At 43.3% G+C, this 21,493-nt stretch overlaps 1 protein-coding gene across 13 annotated transcripts in view; it reads left to right on the top strand.

The window, feature by feature from the left end:
• The first annotated feature begins 1,874 nt into the window (after positions 1-1,874).
• Positions 1,875-21,493, top strand: part of CEP192 (centrosomal protein 192) — a 182,988-nt gene continuing 163,369 nt past the window's right edge. For 2 of the 13 annotated variants that reach the window (XM_019014173.3, XM_055368391.2), the window contains exons 1-5: positions 1,875-2,024; positions 2,678-2,846; positions 10,309-10,476; positions 12,350-12,475; positions 19,358-19,533. In XM_019014173.3, coding sequence (XP_018869718.1) covers positions 10,313-10,476; positions 12,350-12,475; positions 19,358-19,533 — 466 coding nt within the window. In that variant the 5' untranslated portion in view covers positions 1,875-2,024; positions 2,678-2,846; positions 10,309-10,312. Of the gene's footprint in view, positions 2,847-10,308; positions 10,477-12,349; positions 12,476-19,357; positions 19,534-21,493 lie in introns of all 13 variants that reach the window. The other 11 variants (XM_063699366.1, XM_055368402.2, XM_055368400.2 and 8 more) reach the window with 7 other exon arrangements.

The following is a 21,493-nucleotide window of genomic DNA, read 5'->3' as shown; positions in this document are numbered from 1 at the left end:
TCTAGATACCTTACAGAAGTAGCTTTAAATCCTCACAGTAAGCCTCTGAGGCAAGCGCTTTAATTATCCCCACTTTACAGACAAGGAAACCGGCTGGTTAAAGCTACTTGCCCAAGGCTACACAGTTTGGAAGAGGGAGGTAGAGCCAGGATTCAGATCCAGGCAGCCTGGCGTCAGAGTCCAGGCTCTCCTGCTGCCGAGACTCTGAATCAGAGATCTCTGTTAATAGAGTCCTATCAGGTTACTGAGTGTTGTGGGGAGTGCTGTGGTGACTTGAGGATATTTATGGAGGAAGGACATTTATTAACAAGGATCTGGTGTGAGTGACAGTCCGGAACCTGTAGACACATTTAAGCAGTTCACCTCCAATGTGTGACCGCTTTGTAGAAAAAGAGGTTAAGAGAGGTCAGCTCTAGGGCTAAGCATTTGGCTTACTTTTTTGGGATTCAGAAAATCTTGAGATTTTCTGCATTTATCTTTGCTCACTGAGTGTGGACAAAGGTAGAATAAAGGTAATTACTCTTTGCAAATACCAAGGCTGCAGGGTTCCAAGAAGAGGTGTAAAACTGTGGAGATATCACTGAGTTTGACAATTAGGAGTCTATTCCTGATAAAGTTTTAAGGACCCAGCTAGACACCATGAAATGCGTCAAAATAAGGGGTAAAAAGTGGAAGCCTGGCTTCCTCTATGGAAAAAAAAGTGGAGACCATTAAGGGAAGGAAACAAGAATGGTCATTAGGTGATGAAACAGAATCAAGGAAGGGGTGTGTGTGGGTGTGTGGTTTGAGTGGTGTTTGTGTGTGGAGGGTGTGTGTGGTGTGTGGGTGTATTTGTGTGTGGGTGATGTGTATGTGGGTGTGTGTTGTGTATGGATGTGTGTATACGTGTGTGTGGTGCATATGTGGGTGTGTGGGGTTGTGTGTGGTTTGTGGTGTGAGTGGTGTGTGTGTGGTGTATGGGTGTGTGGTGTGTGTGTTTGGATAGAGGTGCTGCATTTTTGTAGGCAGAGAGAAGGAAACCAGTGGAGAGGATATCCAAGAATGACAGGTGAGCCATGTTTGCAGGAGGTAGAAAGTGGTCAAGTAAACAGAGTAACCTCAGGTCTAGGGACTTCTAAACTTTGCGTTTTCCCTCTTCTTTCCTCCAAGGTGCGCAGGACATCTTTCAGTAACTTGAACGAAGTTAAGGAGTTAGCTTTGGAAAAGAGGGACTCTTTTCCCTCTGTGACTATATGGAATAAATTTTGAGATAAGGGACCTTACTGAAAAAGACTGAGATACATTTTGAGTGAAAGGCATGGTCTCAGTGAAGTAGTTAAGGGCCTGTGCCAAGCAGATGGCGGTGATGGGTTTTGTGGCCTAAGAAGGATGGGGAAAAGTAGGAAGCAATCGAGACAAAGCCTACTCTGTCACAAAGAGGCGACTAGATGTGGTGAAATGTCATGAAACTTGGATCCCGAGGAATTAGCTGATTGAAGGTGAAACCTGACGCCTTTCAGCGCCTACCAACAGGAAACGTCTGCATCTGCCCACGGAAGGACGAAACCTATCGGGGGGGATTTGTTGGCGGGGGATACTTCTTTGCGCATAGAGTGACTGGCGGTGCCCTGGAGACCCAAACTGAATAAAGTAAGCATTATTTTCAAATTCGCCAAGACCTTGAAGGCGGCGCCAACGGGAGCCGTTCCCCGGGTCCCAGGCAGCGCAGAGCTCCATTTCCTCCTCCGGACTCGCAGGGCGCGCGGCTTCCTCGCTTCAAATCCAGGAACGCGCTGTTCCCACCAATCACCGGGCTTCTTCCCGCCCCATGTCTTCGTGCTGTCCAATCAAAAGCCGGCTCAGTCTCCTCCCCTTGCCTGGTGCCGCGAACAGACGTAAACCAGAGGCGGGCGCGGTACGGCCGTTCCGGGCTCCAGCCGGTGCGGGGGCCACGCGCACGCGCACTTGCAGCGCCCTGGGACACTTCTTCAGTCCGTGGACCTTCCCGCTGCACACTGCCCTCGGAAGTCGGGGACGCGGGCTCGGTGAGGGGGGACGCTGGTGCCTCGGCCTGCGCCTAGGCGGGAGGCAGACGCATGCACCTTTGGTCTACGTTTCGGCTGCCGGACCGACGGGACAGTGACGGTTGGGCCGGGCAGGGGCGCAGGCTGTGGGGCGGCCTCAGGGCGCGAGCGGGGGGACTGCCGCGCTTCCCGCGCATCTGCGCCTGGCTCAGCCTCTGAGCTGAGCTCCGCCTGGTTGGGATTAATTGCACGCCTCTGTGTCATTGGGCTTTGGCCGGGCGTGATGAGACAGACTGTTAGGGGATCACGTCCTTCTTTCTTCCCCTGTTGTCTGGGGACTTCCACCTCTTGAGGGACAGGCCCTCTCCGTGCTACCCTCTGGAGTTTCTTGCAATGTGCTGGTGAAGTGACCGGTGGTGTTTCCTTTATGTGCACTGTGATGGGCGGTTCTGTTCCTCCTTTTTGTTTAAAATTCTGGCCCAGGAAGTAACCTTGTTAACTTAATGCTTAATGCCCTTGTCTTCCGTTTACTCACTTGATTTGGTTTCTGCTAGGTTGCGTTCATTTATTCCTAATAGTTTACCTAGATTCCTTGCCTGTGATTTCATTATCAACAGAACGTGAAATGAGACGAATGTTAATACACTCTACTTTTACTTTGCTGTTACTTTCAGAGTTTGTTTAGTAAAACATGAGGACCTCTTCAAGTCAGTCGTTTGGAGAACAGCTGTTTATATGACCATATTTCCATTTGCTGTTACTATTTTGAGGTCATTCGACTGGCGTTTTTACTGCTCCAAAATCAACTTTTTTCTCCAAATTTCAGTTTTCTAGGCAAAAACGGTAAGCCTTGAACAATAATATACCAAATGTCTACCTAGTTTTAAAGTATATCTTAAAGTGCCTAGAGTAAATGATGAGTTTTGGGGAAGTTTGACTCGGCCTTGGGTTCCACGGCGTGTGCTTTTAAATGTGTTTAATTGTATACATAGACCTACGATTAATGACTATAGTCAGTAATCTTTTATGTACCTAGGAATGTAATTAGTGAGTCCAGATGTGAAATTTGAGGTCACTACTTTAAGGAAATAGCAAGAGAAATTGCAAATATAGCCACTCAGTTCAAATAGGATAGAAGAAAAATATTGTCTTCACTTGAGATGATGGAGGAGGGGTGGGTAATGCAATAATGTGAGAAATTAAAGGAAATTTCCTTTAGGAATGTGTTATGTCCATGAATGGTTTACAAGTGTAATCTTTTCTGGAGAAGAGACTAGGTATTAGGTTACATCTTGAGGAATCTTCCCGTGAGTTTTGTTATCTTTGCACCCTTAGCAAAGCTCTGTTGAAGCACTAAACACTATCGTAGTTGACAGGGATTGTCAGCTCCCTGAGGGGGAGCGGCCTTATTTATTTTTGCATTCTTGGTGCCAAGTAGAGGGTTCTTCATGGTTTGTGTTTGATAATGAATGTTGCATGAATGATCTTTGCATAATTTCTGAGTTTTCTTTGGATTAGGACCTTCTAAATAGGGACAACTGTTGAAGAGTTTTCTATAAATTTTAATAGTTTACATGTCTGTATATGAATGAATAACTTAGTAATTACAAGGCTAGACTTGGGGAGGCTAGTTGGGAGACTTGTGTGATAGTTCAGAATAAAAAGTGATGGGCAACGGGTATTAGGAATATAGAAGTGGGTCTCGGCAGAAGTGTATTTGACGTTAGAAGCATTAGAATTTGGTGAGAGAGCAGGAGGGATCAGGATGGTCCTAGGTGTCTGGCTTGCATTGCCAGTTCATAGGGATGGATTTGGGTGAAGACTAAAGATAACGGCAGGAATGAATGGAGGAAAGGTAACAAGTTTGGTTTTGTATTTTGTATTGCATTCGGGGGGTAAGGTAGATGTCAGAGAGCCATTTGGAAGTATGGTCGTTCCCTCAAGTTATCCATGGGATTGGTTCCAGTACCTGCCCCTGCCCCAGGATGCCAAAATCCTCTGGATGCTCAAGTTCCTTACATAGATTGGTGTAGTATTTACATATAACTAATGCATATGCTCCTGTATATTTATTTAAGACAGGGTCTCACTTTGTTGCCTAGGCTGGATTGCAGTGGTTATTCACATGCGTGGTCATAGCTCACTGCAGCCTCAAACTTTTGGGCTCAAGCTGTCCTTCCACCGTGGCCTCCTGAGTAGCTGGGACTCCAAGGCATGCACCACCAGGAGGTGGAATTAGTGCAGAGGAAAGAATACCCTGGGGCCAGACTTGCCTAGGTGGGAATCCTCTGGCCTCATTTGTGCTGTGTGGACTGGAAACGTCTCTTAATTCTCTCTTTCAGCCTCAGTTTCCTCAATAATAGGGATGATGGCTACCTTACAAATTTGACATGGGGATTAGAAAAATGTATGTGAAATAATTAGCACATTACCTAATAATAGACACAGTATCAGCAAACTAGGGGTTATAGATTCTTTCTTACAACTCGTTTTTTTAATTGTGTTCCCAGTTCTCTGTCAGGTATTGGGAATATGTGGATGAACAAGATAGACATTTCCCCAAGAAGCTGCTCTTCTAAATTTATAGGGGTTAAAGTTAAAGTTGAGTTTACCCACTGACTGAGAATGTTGTCATTCATTCGTTTCACAGATACTTACTGAGTACCTGCTGTGTGCTAGGCATTGTTCTAAGTGTTAAGGAAATAGTGATGGACAGATAGGCAAGGCCCCTGCTCTTAGGGAGAAATTATTTCATTGGAAGAAGACAGATAAATACAAGACTAAATAGTGATAAATGCTGAAGAAATTTAAATGGATGTGATTGACTGTGGCGCTGTTTGACTTAATAATTAGAGATGGCCGGGCGCGGTGGCTCACGCCTGTAATCCCAGCACTTTGGGAGGCCGAGGCGGGCGGATCACGAGGTCAGGAGATCGAGACCATCCTGGCTAACATGGTGAAACCCCGTCTCTACTAAAAATACAAAAAATTAGCCGGGCGTGGTGGCGGGCGCCTGTAGTCCCAGCTACTCGGGAGGCTGAGGCAGGAGAATGGCGTGAACCTGGGAGGCGGAGCTTGCAGTGAGCTGAGATTGCGCCACTGCACTCCAGCCTGGGCGACAGAGCGAGACTCCGTCTCAAAAAAAAAAAAAAAAAAATAATTAGAGATAAACTTCTCTTAGAAGGTAACATATAAATTGAGGTGAACGTCAGGAAGGAAGGAGCTAGCTAGGCAAAGATCTGGGAGAAGAATATTCTAGACCCTGTGGTAGGGGTGGGCTTTGGGGGTATTACAAGAATAGAAAATCTAGTATGTGGTGAATGAGCCTGAGAGGGTGGGAGAGAGTGACAGGCCTCATAGAGTTTTCAGAAGAGGCACGGCACTTGATTCATAGTTAATGGTCTTTTTGCTTGCTTCTTGGATAATTAATTGTAGGGTGGCAAGAATAAAAACATGGAAAAGGGTGAGGAGGCTTTTCAGTAGGGTAAGGTGGTAGTAATGGAGATAGGAAGATATAAACTATTTCAGGGTGTGTTTGGAACATAGACATGTTTTGCCCTCAGGAATGGACTACACCAGTAGATGTGTTTTGTTTGACAACAGTGTATTGAATTTAACTAGTTTTAGATAAAGCCTGTAATTTCCAGCTGACCTCAGTCCTTATAATTCTGTTTTCTAACAATATTTGTTCCTGAAGACATTTGAGTTGAGATCCCTAGTGTGTAAGAAGTAAATTGCATGATGCAAAGTCTGAGGTCAGAATCCTGGGTAACCCTAACATATGAGGAGCAAATAAAGGAAGAGGATGTCAGATGAGTTGTGAAAGTATGGATTATGGAATATTCTTCTAAGATGCCTGGCCGTGAAGGGAAGGTGAGATGGTGGTGGCAGGACATGCAAATGAAAAATCAGGGCAGGTTGTTTCCTGCCTCCTCCATCCTAACATGGGAGGAATTTTTTTTTTTTTTTTTTTGAGACGGAGTCTTGCTCTGTCGCCCAGGCTGGAGTGCAGTGGCGCGATCTCGGCTCCCTGCAAGCTCTGCCTCTCGGATTCACGCCATTCTCCTGCCTCAGCCTCCCGAGTAGCTGGGACTACAGGCACCCGCCACCTCGCCCGGCTAATTTTTTTTTTGTATTTTAGTAGAGACGGGGTTTCACTGTGTTAGCCAGGATGGTCTTAGCCAGGATGGTCTCGATCTCCTGACCTTGTGATCCGCCCGCCTCGGCCTCCCAAAGTGCTGGGATTACAGGCGTGAGCCACCACGCCCAGCCTCATGGGAGGATTTTGAACATGTTTATGGAAATCAAGAAGAGAGAATAGTTGGAAATATCAAAGAGAAGAAAATGCTGGGGCATGATCTGAGAGCAGAGTGCTTATATGATGGTGATGAATTTGCTGTATATTGACATAATTTGAAAATTTTTATTCATTCATTCACTCAAGTTTATTGAGCGTCTCGTGCCAGCACTGTTCTAGCTGGGAATGCAGTGGCAAACCAAATGGGCAAAGTTCCTGCCCTCATAGAGCTTACATTCTAATGTGGGGAGAAAAAGAGATAACAAGTGAGTTACATAGCATGCAGGTGGTGGTCAGTACTATAGAACAGAGAAAGCAGGGAAAGGAGGTTGGGAAGTGCCCTGTTCAAATCTGTAGGTTGAGGAGGCAAGGCCTGACAGCTAAGTGAACATTTGCACAAAGAACTGAAAGAAGTGAAGGTACAAAATGTGTGAATAGCTGGAGCATCAGAGGCGGGGCAGAGGTCAGAGCTAGGGTGGAGGTCCTGGAGCGGAGCTGGCTTAGCATGTTTCAGGAACAGGGAGGTTAGGATGACTGGAATGGAGTGAGCAAGGGAGAAGAGTAGAGGAGACGAAGTCACAGATTATCTGGGCCCTGGTTGGCCATCGTAAAGACTGCCTTTTACTCTGAATAAGATGGGGAACCAGTGGAGGGAGGGTTTGAGCTAAGGAGTGAGGACGTTTCAGTAATGTTATAGGGTGACTTTCGTGTGTGGAGAGTAGACTAGGGGAGGCAGGGAGGAGGCCTGGAGACCAAAGGCTATTGCAGTGAGTGTCCAGGCAGGAAGTGGTGGTGGCCTGACCAAGGTCATAGCAGGGTTGGGGGGTAGGTTGGGGGGATGCAGCAAGGTCCTGGGCAGGTTGTTAATGTATAACTCTAGAGATTTGCATAGGGATTGCACGTGATGGGGTGTGAGAGGGATCTCAGAGATGACTACGGTTTTTGGCCTAAGCATCTAGGTGTTGGAGTTGTCATTTTCGCTGGTGGGGAAGGCTGAAGGGCAGGCATTTCTTGAGGGGATGGGAATGAATTGGAATCAAGATTCAAATGTAGGTGCTTGTTAGACATCTAAGTGGAAGTGTTGTGTAGGTGGTTGAATATCTGAGGTTCGGGGAAAGGCCCAAGATGGAGGTGTACATTTCACATGATATTTTAAGCTTTGAAATTGAAGGCAATCACCCAGAGAGGGTGAGTTGATGGAAGAAGTTGAAGATCAAGCCCTGGAGGCTTCCGCTCTGTGGAGGTCTAGGAGATAAGGAGGAACTGGCCAAGGAGAAGGGAAAGCAGCAGCTGGTGGAGTTGGAGGAGAACCAGACAGCTGTGTCTGAGAAATGAAGCCAAGAAAGTATTTCCCCAAGGAAGGAGTAATCACCTGAATGTTAGGCTACAGAAGAAGGACCGGAGGTAGATTGTAGTATGCTACGGCTTGGCAGCAGGGAGATCAGGGCTGATGCTGACAAGCATTTTTTTGGTGGTGTGGTGGGATGAAGGCCAGAGTGGGGTGCGTTCAGGAGAGGATGGGAGTGGAACTGGATGCCGGTCATGATTCCTCTGGAAACCTGTGATAAAGGGAGCATGGATAGGTGTGGTGGCAGTTCAGGGGGATAATGGGGGTGTGAGGTAGAGGAAGGCTTTTTTTAAAAGGTGGGAGAAATAACAGCATGCCCAGCGTGGGAGGGCTTGCACAGACAGAAGACTTGATCATGTTAAGGAAGGGGGCCGATTGGTAGAGTGGTTGTCAGTGCAGTGAGGGGTTGGGATCGAGTGCAAAGTGAAGAGGGGGGCTTCAGACAGGGGCATGGACACTTCATAAACTGTTGTGGGATAATTTAGGAATCAGACCGAGGGGTTGAGGAGGATATATTATTTAGGTGCACCGGCCCAGTCGGATTAACATCCAAAAAATCTGAGCCCTGAACAAAGAGTTAAGTTACCTTTTAAGGATTTTGTGGGGTGGCGGGGGGAATCTGTGCAGGAGGAAGCATGTTACAGAAGCAAGAAACAAAGACAATTATTCAATTAATTGAGACATGCATTATATCATTTCTTACTTTCCAAGGAAAAATGTGTTTTATGGCTTGAGTTTATCTGTCTAGTGACCTTGCAGCTGCACAGCTAGAGAAACAGGGTCTTCACAATGCCTGGGAAAGGAGGAGAGATAAGGCTTACTAGCCACAGAAAAACAGGCGGATAATTTTTAAAGGGCTCCAGCTCTTTCTCTTTCTCAGGGGGAATTGGATTTTCTTACATAGAACGGAGTTTCTGCTTACACATTCTTTAATTTCTTTTAACTCCTATTCCAAAACAAGTAAGTTCTTCTTATTTTTGGGGGGGATAGAGTCTCGCTTCGTCACCCAGGCTGGAGTGCAGGGGCACAATCTCGGCTCACTGCAACCTCCACCTCCCAGATTTAGGTGATTCTCCTGCCTTAGCCTCCCAAGTAGCTGGGATTACAGGTGCCCGCCATGATGCCCAGCTAGTTTTTGTATTTTTAGTAGAGACGAGGTTTTACCACGTTGGCCAGGCTGGTCTTGAACTCCTGAACTCAAGTGATTCGCCTGCCTCAGCCTCCCAAAATGCTGGGATTACAGACATGAGCCATCGCACCTGGCCTCATAATCTCTTTAGTGGTCATAAAACTTCTTCTTTTTCTTTTTATATTTTATAATTAGTCCATACTGTCTAAAATCTATGCTTTAATCCAATTTGTCATTGATCCTAGTATACTCCTTTATTACTGAAGTAGCTCTTTGAATAGTCTTCCAGGTTTTGAAGTCCTCTCCCTTCCTGTATGATAGGTTGATTGTGTCAGTACTTTGTTGGTTGCAGAATACAGTTCAAACTTTCCAACACACCATTTCAGACTTTTAGAATCTGGCTCCATTCTGTTATTCTAGCTTCGTTTACTGTGTTATTTTGTTCACCTGCTGCCAAAATGCATTGGAGTATTTGCTACTGCCAGCATAGACCTAGCACTTAGAGTGGATTTTCGAGTCAGACCTGGGTTTGAATCTTACTAATTGTAACTTTGGGAAAATTGAGCTAATTTAGTCTCTCAGTTTGTTTCTTCACCTGTAAAATGGGATAATACCTACATTGTAAGATTTTCTGTGGATTCACTGAGCTAAGTTAGTAGATATGCAATAAAATTTAATTCTTTTCCTTCTTGGCTCATGTTTGTCATCCTAAATAAACTCTCTCATCCCATACTCAGCCTGTTAAAGTTCTTCTCAGTCTTCAAGGCGCATTGCCAATATCCTCTCATTTTTTTAGCTTTTCCTGATTATTTATCTTTTTATCCTTCTGTCATTATTTCCTTTACTGATTTCCATGCAGTATGTATATGATACGTACTCTGAAAAATTGTTGAGACTAGCTAACATCTTCAGAGCACCGTGGTCAGGTTCTCTAGTAATAGCATAGGTTTTGTGCTGGTGTTTTCCAGATTTAGTCATTTGGGTACCCCTTTTACCACTTTTACCTTGTCCATGTGCCAACTATACTTTAACTGAAAATTTTTCTTTGAATGGGTTCACTTTTTAATTCAGTCTTAACAACACTGAGATCCGGGCTAGATTTTTGCTAGTTGTACTTTTTCTGTTCCGTATTAGAATGAGTATGTAACTACCAAACTTTTAAATATGTCCTCAAATCATTTGTATATACCATCAGTGTTATGCCATCTTTGCTTTCTTTACTAGATAAGTTTGTAGTAATTCATTTTCCTAGCTACACCAAGCAAAGGGCAAATTAAAATGTGTTGTATTGCATTATTATGTTAATTATAAGAAAGTAAGTTTAATGTTTAAGGTTTCTATTCTCATCTATAAAGTAGCAAAGTATTCTGAGATTTATTTTACCTCAGACTATTTGCCTATTTCCCCCTTACTGATGCTAAAAAAAGGATTTTTTTCCTAAGATTTATTAGTTTTCTAAGACAATGCTTTTAATCATTTAAAAACATTTTATAGTAATATGTGACCTATAGAAATACTTTTGTTATTGCAGTGAGATGGAAGATTTTCGAGGTATAGCAGAAGAATCATTTCCAAGCTTTCTCACCAATTCATTATTTGGTAACAGTGGGATTTTGGAAAATGTCACTCTTTCTTCAAATCTTGGCTTGCCTGTTGCTGTTTCCACACTTGCTAGGAATAGATCCAGCACTGATAACAGGTAAGATTTGTTTGAGCAGATTTTTTTCCAGGTCCATAAAGCCTATAGCATGCTGATATTTATGTTCTATTTCTCAGTCAAGCTTGAGCTTTTTGTTTTATCTGTGAGGGGGATGGCAAATATGTGAAATGAATATAGAAAAGACAGAATTTACTGTCTCTTTCCCCATTGCTTTGCCTTTTCAGTGGGTGGGTTTGGGTGGGTTTGGGATTTGAGCACCAGTTACCTATTTTGGTCTTTTTTTTTTTTTTTTTTTTTGTCTATAGTGTTTTGGATTTGTATTAGTTCAGTCACACTAATGGCTAGTAATGTAAAACAAGTTGTGTTAGCGAAGTTCAAAGGCAAATTAATCATAAGGTTATAGGAGTACCTCTTGGCATCAAGGGGAGGAGTACAGAGCTTTGCTGCAAGAAGGGACAGGAATTGAGATTTAGGAAGCCATCAGGACTTGGGTTTTTGTCATCCCACTCTATGTCTCTCTGTATAACTCATTCTCTTCTCTCTCTCTCTTTTTTTTTTTTTTTTGCTAATTAAAAACATATTTTATAGAGATAGGGTCTTGCTGTGTTAGCTAGGCTGTTCTTGAACTCTTGGGCTCAAGTGATCCTCCTGCCTCAGCTTCCCAAAGTGTTGGTATTACAGGTGTGAGCTACCATACCTGGCCTCTGCTCTTTTTTAATACACTGGTTTTATTTGCTTTTCTGTTCATTTTACAGAATATGGCAACACAGATTCTCAAAAGACATCTATGAATTACATTTCTAGCTACACAAGGAGACTACTGAACTGTCTCTTGATATCTCATGAGTTTCTGGTCCATCTTAGGTTAGGTGTCTGTTCCAAATCCAGTCACCTGTGACTAGAGTTTTGGGTCATTGGATCTATTTAGAGGTATGACAGAGCCTCACTTATTAATTCATTTCAGCCAGGTTTACTCTTTACTGGACTTGTATGGCTGTCTTTCTCTTTCTCTTTCTCTTCCTCTTCCAGCTTTCAATCTGTCCTAGGTTTCTGAGGTAACTTGGCTCTTGTCATTCTAGTAACTTTCAGCTCCTGAAGTCAAGTTTCTCTTTCTTAGAAACTCAACCAGGCTGGGCGTGGTGGCTCATGCCTGTAATCCCAGCACTTTGGGAGGCCAGGGCGGGCAGATCACTTGAGTTCAGGAGTTCGAGACCAGCCTGGCCAACATGGCGAAACCCTGTTTACTAAAAATACAAACATTAGCCAGGCGTGATGGCGCACGCCTCTAATCCCAGCTACCCGGGAGGCTGAGACAGGAGGATCGCTTGAACCCGGAAGGCAGAGATTGCAGTGAGCTGAGATTGGGCCACTGCACTCCAGCCTGGACGACAGAGGGAGACTCTGTCTCTCGAAAAACCCCCAAAACTCAACCAGCTTTTATTTTCTTTACTTTTAAAATTTCTGTTGTATTACCAGATTGATGTTTGGTTAAATACACCTTGTTTTGTATCTTCAACTGGATTGTGTATAGTTTACACATCCATTACATGTAGGGTCTTGCATAATATATAAAGTTTGCCTATGCTTAAACTGGCCACTTTCTTATCTTCTCTCAACCTAAACATTTAGTGAGGAGCACCATCTTGACCTTTGGGCTGAAGGGGTTGTATTAACACTCTCAGCTCTTTTAGCTTAAAGATTTTTGTGACTGTATTGTTGAATACAGATAAACTACCTATTGCCGAGCCACAGGTTTCCATGCTTTGTACAGAGGATGATGGTATGAAATACAGGGGCCCTATTTGTTTTTACCCCGGTGGTTGGTTTTACTGTCACGCAGCCCTATGTCATGATGACATTTAAATATGTGTAATTTAATTCTTAACAATTAAAACATATTTTTTTTGTATAGGTATCCTGATATCCAGGCATCTTACTTAGTAGAAGGGAGATTTTCAGTTCCATCCGGGTCATCTCCCGGAAGCCAGAGTGATGCTGAACCAAGAGAGAGGTTACAGCTTAGCTTCCAGGATGATGAGTAAGTTCATACCTTCATTTGCTTGTACTGTGTTAAAAGTGGGTCTTACGCAGTCTTGTGGAAAATGACAATGTGATTGTGTATGTAATTAATTCTGATTAATTCTAAGAATCTTGAAGAGTTTTCTTTTCTTTTATTTTGAGGTGGAGTTTCACTCACTCTGTTGCCCAGGCTATAGTGCAATGGTGTGATCTCAGCTCACTGCAACCTCTGCCTCCCTGGTTCAAGCGATTCTCCTGCCTCAGCCTCCTGAGTAGCTGGGATTACAGGCAGGTGCCACCAAGCCCAGCTAATTGTTTTTGTATTTTTAGTAGAGATGGGGTTTCACCACGTTGGCCAGGCTGGTCTCAAACTCCTGACCTCAAGTGAACCGCCCCACCCGCGTTGGCCTCCCAAAGTGCTGGGATTAGAATTGTAGGCGTGAGCCACCGCGCCCAGCCAAGAGTTTTCTTTATGCATTTTAATCACGTTTAATCTTTCAAAACATTTTTTTTTAGATTCTAAAAGTAACGTGCTTTTGAAAAAATACAGAATATAGAAAATTATTTGGAAGACAGTAAAGGTCTGTAATCCCACTAACTAGAGAACAGCCATTGAGTACATTTTTATTTGTAGTCTTCCATACTATTTTGTATGTGCATTTATGCCTTTAAATCTTCTTTTTACTTCTAATATGAGGCTATAGAAAAAGAAAAATGAAAATAAATTTTTTTTTTTACAAAATAAGATTAAACTCTTATTCTGTTTATTACACAAAAAATTAGATGCGGTATTATGTTCAGCTTTCAATTACAAGTAATATGAATCTGTGTCATAATGTTAATGACTATACTCGGGTCTATGTTGGTCATTTAGATTATTGCAGTTTTGCTATTATAAATGTAATGAACTTCCCTACATGTACATTTATATATACATTTTTCACACCTAGGATATTATTAAGATTTCTAGGGTTTAAATTGCTGAGGTAAAAATAGTTTATTTTAAAGACCATTACAAATTAACACATTGCTCTTTAGAAAACTTGTACCAGTTTATTCTGAATGCCGACTTCTGCCAGCCCTGCCCAACATTTGATGGTGCTATTTTTAATCTTTGATTTTTAGAGGTAAAAATAATTTATATAATACACATGTATATATGCATGAAAGAAAGTCTGGAAGTCTAAAAAACCAAAATGGTAATAGTGGTATTATAGACAATCTTGTTTTCTGTGTTTAAATTTGTATTTGCGTATTTATGGGATTGAACCTACTTTAATGTCTATTCATTACTTATATTTATGTTGTGAATTGCCTCTTGATAGCCTTTATATATAAGTGCTTTCTTTATATTAAAGATGTTAACCCTTGTGTATTCATTCCTTCAGTGTGTAATTTTGACTGAGTGCCTACTGTGTGCCACACACTTTTCCAGGTGGTTAGGAAATACCAGTGACTAAAACAGATGTTAAATAAGACACTAAAATATGCTAATTTTATAGTATATTGAAAGGGAAAAGTGCTAGAAAAAAATAGAATATAATAAGGAGGGTTATTAGGTAGGCTGAAGGCAGTGGTCAGTATGGGTCTCATTGTGGACATAAGATATGAGCCAAGGGCACGATGGCTCTTGCCTGTAATCCCAACACTTTGGAAGGCTAAGGCGGGTAGATCGCCTGAGGTCAGGAGTTCGAGACCAGTCTGGCCAACATTGTGAAATCCCATCTCTACCAAAAACACAAAAATTAGCCAAGCATAATGGCATGTGGCTGTAATCCTAGCTACTTGGGAGGCTGCAGCAGGAGAATTGCTTGAACCTGGGAGGTGGAGGTTGCAATGAGCTGAGATCACGCCACTGCACTCCAGCCTGGGCAACAGAGTGAGACTCTGTCTCAAAAAAAAAAAAAAAAAGATATGAGCCAAGACTTGAGGGAGGGAGTTAACTATGTGGACGCCAGGTGGAAGCAGACTTCAGGCCAAAGGTGTGGCCAGCCTGAAGGAACTAAGGCAGGAGCGTAGCCCATGTGGTTCACAGAGCACTAGGGAGGCTGGGGAGGTGGTGAGCAGGACCTTGACTCTGACTCAGAGATACGGGAAGCCACTAGAGGGCTCCATCTGAATTGTGTTTTAAAAGTCCCACCCTGAGAATCACTTGAGCCCAGGAGATCCAGGCTGCAGTGTGCCGTAATTGCACCACTGCACTCTAGCCTGGGTGACAGAGTGAGACCCTATCTCAAAAAAAGGCCCACTCTGGCAGTTATGTGGAAAAGAGACTGTAGGAGGCGAGAGTGGGAGCAGCATGGGCACAGAGCCTTGATTGTCTGGGAGTGAGGCAGATGGAAGAGGGCGACCAGGCGTGGTCCTCAGGATGCTTCACAGTGAGAAGCTGGGGACAGGAGGAATCAACAGCGAGATTAAGAGTTAGTGATCAGAGGAAGGAGAAAACAAGCATCCTGGAAGCCATGTCAAGAGCATGTATAAAAGAAGAGTTACCTAACTATGTCAAATAAAATGAGGGCAAAGAATTGACCCTTGGAATTAGCATAGATTAGGTCATTGGTAACCCCAATAAGTAGTTTGGTGTAAGTAGGGACAGGCACCATGGCCTACTCAGAATGAGTTTCAGAGAGAACGGGAGTTACTGTTTGAGGCAGTAGACAGCTTGTGGAGTTTTGCTGTGAAAGGGAGCAGAGAAACGAGGTTATGACAGCTGGATGGTTGTAGTGGGTGAAGAGAAGTTTCACTTTTTTTTTTGTGGTGGGAGAAGTTGCTGCATGTTTACGTGATAGTAGGAATAATCTCCTGGAAAGGGTAAAACTTGCTGATGTAGAAAGGGAAGAGAATTGCTGCAGCAACGTCTGTGTCAGTAAGAGAGGGTAGGCCACAATGTGTAGTGCGGGGAGTGGCTTTAGCTGGGTAGGACTGCGGACAGTTCCTCTGCGGGAACAGGTGGGAGGACGGCCTGGGTGGGTGCATGTAGTGGTAAGAATCTGTGGAAGTTACCTTTTCAGTGCTTCAGGCTGAAAGTAGGGTTAGTGAAGTAGGAAGCATAGTCATCAAGTCAGAGTGAGGGTGGTGGAGGAGGAGTTGGTGGTTTAAAAAAAAGATGTAAAATTATCACATGGGAGCACAGGAAAATGAATGGACAGAGTTGAAATGTTAGGATTCCTGGACAACATCAAGGGCCCAACTTGAGGGCCGTGGGCATGACTGTTCAGGGTGATTGTGATGTTTCCCCAGCCACATTGAGCTGTAGGAGTGCAGGTGAAGAGGAGGCAGAGAATTGGATTTAACCAGGGTTGTAGTTTATAAACGGAGTGAGGGACAAGGTTGCTGAGGATGTAAGACTGGCCATGTAAGATTGGCTTTAGGTTAAGGAGGAGGAGAGGGTATGGACAGGGGGAGGGAGAGTGATGTGGTAGTACAGATGGGTTGGAGGTGCAGGTGGGGTTAGCATCATATAGTTGTGGTACTAGAGGCAAGAGGGGTAGTAGGTGATTCAAAGCTGTGAGGCTCTAGGGAGAGCGACCTGGAAGTGGCACTGAGGGCAAGAAGGGCGTATATATTCCATCTCCACACCAGGTGATGATGCCACAGCTGTGGGAGAGATGAGGGTCCCCACTTGTCAGAGCTTGGGGGTAGCAATGTCCTCACAGGCTATTCAGGCTTTCATTAAAGTAGTAAGGTGAAAGGAATGTTCAGAGAAGAGATTCAGGAATGGCAGATCTTGTCAACCCAGGTCTGTAAATTATAGAAGGCACAGTAGAAGGATTTTGTTTGTTGGGGAGTAGAAGGGCTGTGCAGTCTTAAGGGGCTTGGAGTGCCCCAGTGAGGCCTCCTGGGCTGGTTTTAGGAGCTGAAAATCAGTAAAGGGCATTGTGAAGTTAGTCCGACTCACCTGTTGCTGTGAGGAAACCGCAAATGTCAGGGATGGGAGGGCATCTTGAGGGTATCCTCTTGACTCTTGCTGGAGGCCAGGAGCTCTGGAAACTGGTCTTGTTGGTCCTTGTTGATGGAAGACAGGAGGCTTGGCGAGGTGGAGTCTTAGACTCAGTGCCTGGGGAGAGGTAAGTGCTTAGAGCTAGCTCTTGACTCTTGAACAGTCTGAAGCCCTGAGTTGCTGGTCTGAGTATAGGGCTTCCTTGGACACTATACTGGAGGGTCAGCAACCTGGAGAGGCATGGCCTCAGTCTCCTGGTGAGGGATGGCTTCTTTGACCCCTTCTTGGGGAGGAGGGAATTTGTGTTTCAGAATGTCTTTATTCTAATCTTGGAATAAATTAATACTTTAGCTGAGTACAGAATTTTAGGATGAAAATAAGTTTTCACACAATTTTGAAGATATTGCTACATTGTACATGAAGTCTGGTATAATCTTGATAGTTGGTTTTTTATCTGAACTATGTTTTCTCTGGAAATTTTAGAATCCCGTCTGAGTCCCTTGTGGGTGGGGCTATTTTCCCCCATTCACTGAATTCTAATTGGCATTGGTTTGGAGATCAGTTCTGGATAATTATGGTTTTTCTTCTAGTTTTTCCTTTTCTTTTTCCAGAACTACTGTTTTGGATTGCCTGGGTTGTTCTATATCTACTTTTTTTTCCCTTTTTTTTCTGTTTTAGTGCAAAAAGACATTGTTCTAGGTAAGTTTCTTTTTTTCTCATGCTCATTAAATCATTTGGCAATCAATAATTTTAATCATGAGAGCTCTTTTTTGACCTTTTTTTTTAGTGGGCCCTTTTTGTGGATGTACACTTGACCCTTGAACAACCCGAGTTTGGACTGTGTGGTTCCACTTATAAGCAGATTTCTTTCAACCAAACGTGGATGGAAAATACAGTATTCGTGGATGTGAAACCCGAGTGTAGTCAGTGCTAACTGTAGGACTTGAATATTGCATATTTTGGTACACGCGGGGGTCCTGGAACCAGTCCCCCATGTATACTGAGGGTTGACTGTAACAGCTACATGGATACTTCTGAAGATTCTGATTAGAAATTTTGAAAGTTTTGTAAACTGTTCCTTTTCTCTGGGGCTGCTTGCGTAGTTTGTTCATTTGTATTTTTGTCTCTTGAACTACTCCTTTTTTTCTTGTCTGATTTGTGGCTGTCTTCTAGGCTGCCTAGTGTGGGCATCCTTATCTGTTGTGTATGTAGCTCTTATTTCTCATTGGCTTCCACACAAGAGGGACGTTGTTCCTGGCCGTTTACTGTAGAGTGTGCAGGTTGGAGTCTTCAATTTTATACCAGATGTTTAATGCTTTCTTCTGGGCCGCTGTAACTGCCATCGCTTCGTTCTCCACAGGCATTTTCTGTGCCTTGATTGCAGGCAAGCCCTTCCCTCCCCATTGTCAGGTGTTCACTGTCGTGTGTGCATGGCTGTTGTCTCTGGAGTGGGAAAGAAGGGTGGGTGCTCCTGCCATGCTTCATGCTGGGCTTTCTGTCACCGCTCTCCTGCCCTCCCCGACTCCCTTCTGCCCTCTTTCTGACTGTAGTCACGGAACATTTTTGTGTTTCTCCCTGGCAGATTTGTTTCCTTTTCTGCTTCTGGGCCCTTCTGTTCTTGGATTGTGGCTTTCTTTCCCCCTGCACACCCCATCTGCTTTTCAGATTCCAGAATCTGGGGTAAGCGTGGGTTAGGACTGGTAGTTCTTATCCAGATTGCTTCACTTTTATAGATTTCCTTACTGTCATTTTATTGGACACTTGGAAGTTGCTCTTGCCTCTTTAACTTGAAACTTATGACTTAGTTTGAAAATTTTTTTTGAGCTAATAAAAATATGGGATAGCTGTAGTTTTGAGGAAGTAGCATTTTTAGAGAGATGGTGGTGAATGTCGAGTGCCCTGCTCTCAACTGTCCCTGTCACTCTAAAGTTCTGGTGGTCATACTACATGCTTTTCTCAGGGAGGGCTTTAAACATGGAAATGGACCTAACTGTCCTGACTTGTTTATTTATTTCCTATCACCATCTTGCTCCCCCACCTCTTTTCCTTTCTGTCCTTGCTACCCCTTGACTTTGTAACTATGTGTAGTCTTTCCACCTATGCCTTTCCTTTCCTGTACTCAATGAAATTTTCCTGTACCTACCCATGAGTGCACCTTTGGCTTAAGCTAGTGACTTTTTATGTACTACAGCCCCAGTAAAGAGATGGAGAAACTGGGGAGTAAATTGTAGTTAGGGTTGGAGAGTTGCCTCAGGCATGAAAGGTTGGGATTTGAGAAATATGGAAGGACTTTTAAAAAAAAAATCCATCCTGGCCAAATTTGAGTCTGGCTCTAGGTATCAGTTTGTCATGTAATGAATTTGTTGCATTTAGAGGCTTTTTCCTGAAGTTCCGTTCCCACCCCTCTCTTTCTGTGGTGAGCTGCTCTAGACCCAAGAGCTTTTGGAGTAGGGTGGGAGGAAAATTGCATGTAAGAAAAATACTTTCATCCACACAGAAAACAGCAGAGGTAGAAAGAAAGATAAGGACAAGAACTAGGACTAGGGATAAAAGTAAAAACAATTGAAACCTTTATTAATTCAGAGATTTGCTATTTTGGCAAATATGCCAATATCCTTTAAGTCTGCAGATTTTAGAAAGCTGAATTATGTAGATTGGTAGTTTCAAGGATACTTATTTTGGAAGTAAAAAAACCACTTTTTGCTGCTTGAAAGAGTAGCAGTATGACGTTCTCTTTGATTTTGGTAGACTGTGTATCACTGGACCCAAAATGTTGGTTCAGTCCCCAGAATACAGTGCAGTGGTAGCAGTTGTAGTTTTCTGGCTAGGCTCAAATGTTTCTTTTTATTGCTTCCATTTTTTCTTTTTAAGAGGTGAAATACATAACTGATTAATAAATATTTTGTAGATTTACCCAAGGTAACTAACATTTTATCATTCTTCTGTTTCCTAATAAAAAAGTTCTATCTCTAGGAAAAAGAGCTATGTGGAAAGTCAGCGTTTGTCAAATGCTCTCAGCAAACAGTCAGCTTTACAAATGGAGATAGCAGGACCAGAAGAGGAGCCAGCCGGAGCTACAGAATCCTTGCAGGGCCAAGATCTCTTCAACAGGGCTTCACCACTGGAACAAGCACAAGGTACTGAACTATTTGAAACTATTTCTTAATGCATATGTTTTAATTTCCTTTTTCATTTCCTTATCTTTGGATTTTTTTTTTTTTTTTGAGGCAGGGTCTTACTCCTGTCGCCCAGGCTGGAGTGCAGTGGCGTGATCACAGCTCACTGCAGCCTCAACTTCCTGCGCTGCTCAACCTATCTTCCCATCTCAGCCTCCTTAGTAGCTGGGTCTACAGGCACACACCACCATGCTAGGCTAACTTTTTGTGTTTTTAATAGAGACAGGGTTTCGCCATGTTGCCCAGGCTGGGCTCGAACGCCTGGACTCAAGTGATCTGCTGCTGTGCCTTGGCCTGCCAGAATGCTGGGGTTATAGGCCTAAGCCACTGTGCCTGGCCTTTTTTTTTGCTTAATTTTGAGATGGGTTCTAGCTGTGTTGCCCAGGCTGGTCATGAACTCCTGGGCTCAAGCAATTCTCTCTCCTCAGCCTCTCGAGTAGCTGGGACTGGACGCATGCATCGTCACTCCTGGCTTCGATGTATTCATCTTGTACTATCATACCATGAACTGAAAATGCTTTGGTTTGCATTGTACCTATTAATATCATATTTACAGTACTTTTATAGGAAAGGTCTCCTCTTAACCTTGTTGACTCATTTAAGCTGAAATTCTCTTTGCTTTGAAAACCATGCTGTCGGATGGCCACAGCATACTTTATATTCAAGACAAGCCTATTTTTAGTGCATCTTCCACTTTTCTCCCACTAATTAATTTATATTCTTATCGAGAGTCAATTTTGTTTCTAAGCCTATTTTTTTATAAAACTGGTGAATTGTAAGTTCTGAAAGAAATTACTGTTTCTGAGAAAACTAGGTTGAATGCATTGGAAATATTCAAGGGTAAGTCATTTGAAAAATTGCCCTCATGCCAGGCATGGTGGCTTATGCCTGTAATCTCAACACTTTGGGAGGCTGAGGTGGGCAGATCACCTGAGGTCAGAAGTTCAAGACTAGCCTGGCCAACATGGCGAAACCCTGTCTCTCCTAAAAATACAAAAATTAGCCAGGCATCGTGGTGGCTACCTGTAATCCCAGCTACCCGGGAGGCTGAGGCAGGAGAATCGCTTGAACCCGGGAGGCGGAGATTGCAGTGAGCCGAGATCGTGCCACTGCACTCCAGCCTGGGTGACAGTGTAAGACTTCGTCTCAAAAAGAAAAATTGCTCTCAAATTAGATGTGGAGAAGAAACTACAAAAATATGGGGGGTCAGGCACTGTGGCTCATGCCTGTAATTCCAGCTGAGGTGGGTGAATGGCTTGAGCCCAGGAGTTCAATATCAGCCTGGGCAACAAGGTGAAACTCTGTCTGTACAAAAAATACAAAAATTAGCAGGGTATAGTGCTGTGCACCTTAAGTCCCAGCTACTTGGGAGGCTGAGGTGGAGTTGCTTAAGCCCAGACGGTCAAGGTGATCATGCCATTGCACTCCAGCCTGGGAGACAGACCCAGGCCCTATCTCAAAAATAAATAAATAAATAAAAATATAGGAAAAGTTGTTTAAAAAAATCATAGGCTTCTGCTGTCTGATTCCTCTTAAGTACTCCACATTCACTTTCTTTCATCAAAGAAATCAAAGCTGGAAATTGAAAAGTACATTCTATGCACTTATATAGTGTGATATTCTGTAACTCCAAACTAGTTCAGTACTCAAAAGGACTTGCCTGATTGTATGTTGTAAGATTGATGAATGAGTACACATTGTATGTTAGAAAAATTTTAAGGGAGGTTTGTATTTCTCTTGATGAAAAATGTTATATATATGAAAGAAAAGAGTGGTATTATCATTCAAATAAGCAATAAAAGAAAAAAATAGATGAATTGGATTTCAGAATTAAAAACTTTTATGCTTCAAAAGACACTATCAAGAAAGGAAAAAGACTGGGCCGGGCACGGTGGCTCACGCCGGTAATCTCAGCACTTTG

The sequence above is a fragment of the Gorilla gorilla genome, chromosome 17, assembly GCF_029281585.2.
Source record: "Gorilla gorilla gorilla isolate KB3781 chromosome 17, NHGRI_mGorGor1-v2.1_pri, whole genome shotgun sequence".
NCBI lineage: Eukaryota > Metazoa > Chordata > Mammalia > Primates > Hominidae > Gorilla > Gorilla gorilla.
This window is presented reverse-complemented; position numbering and strand designations above follow the sequence as displayed.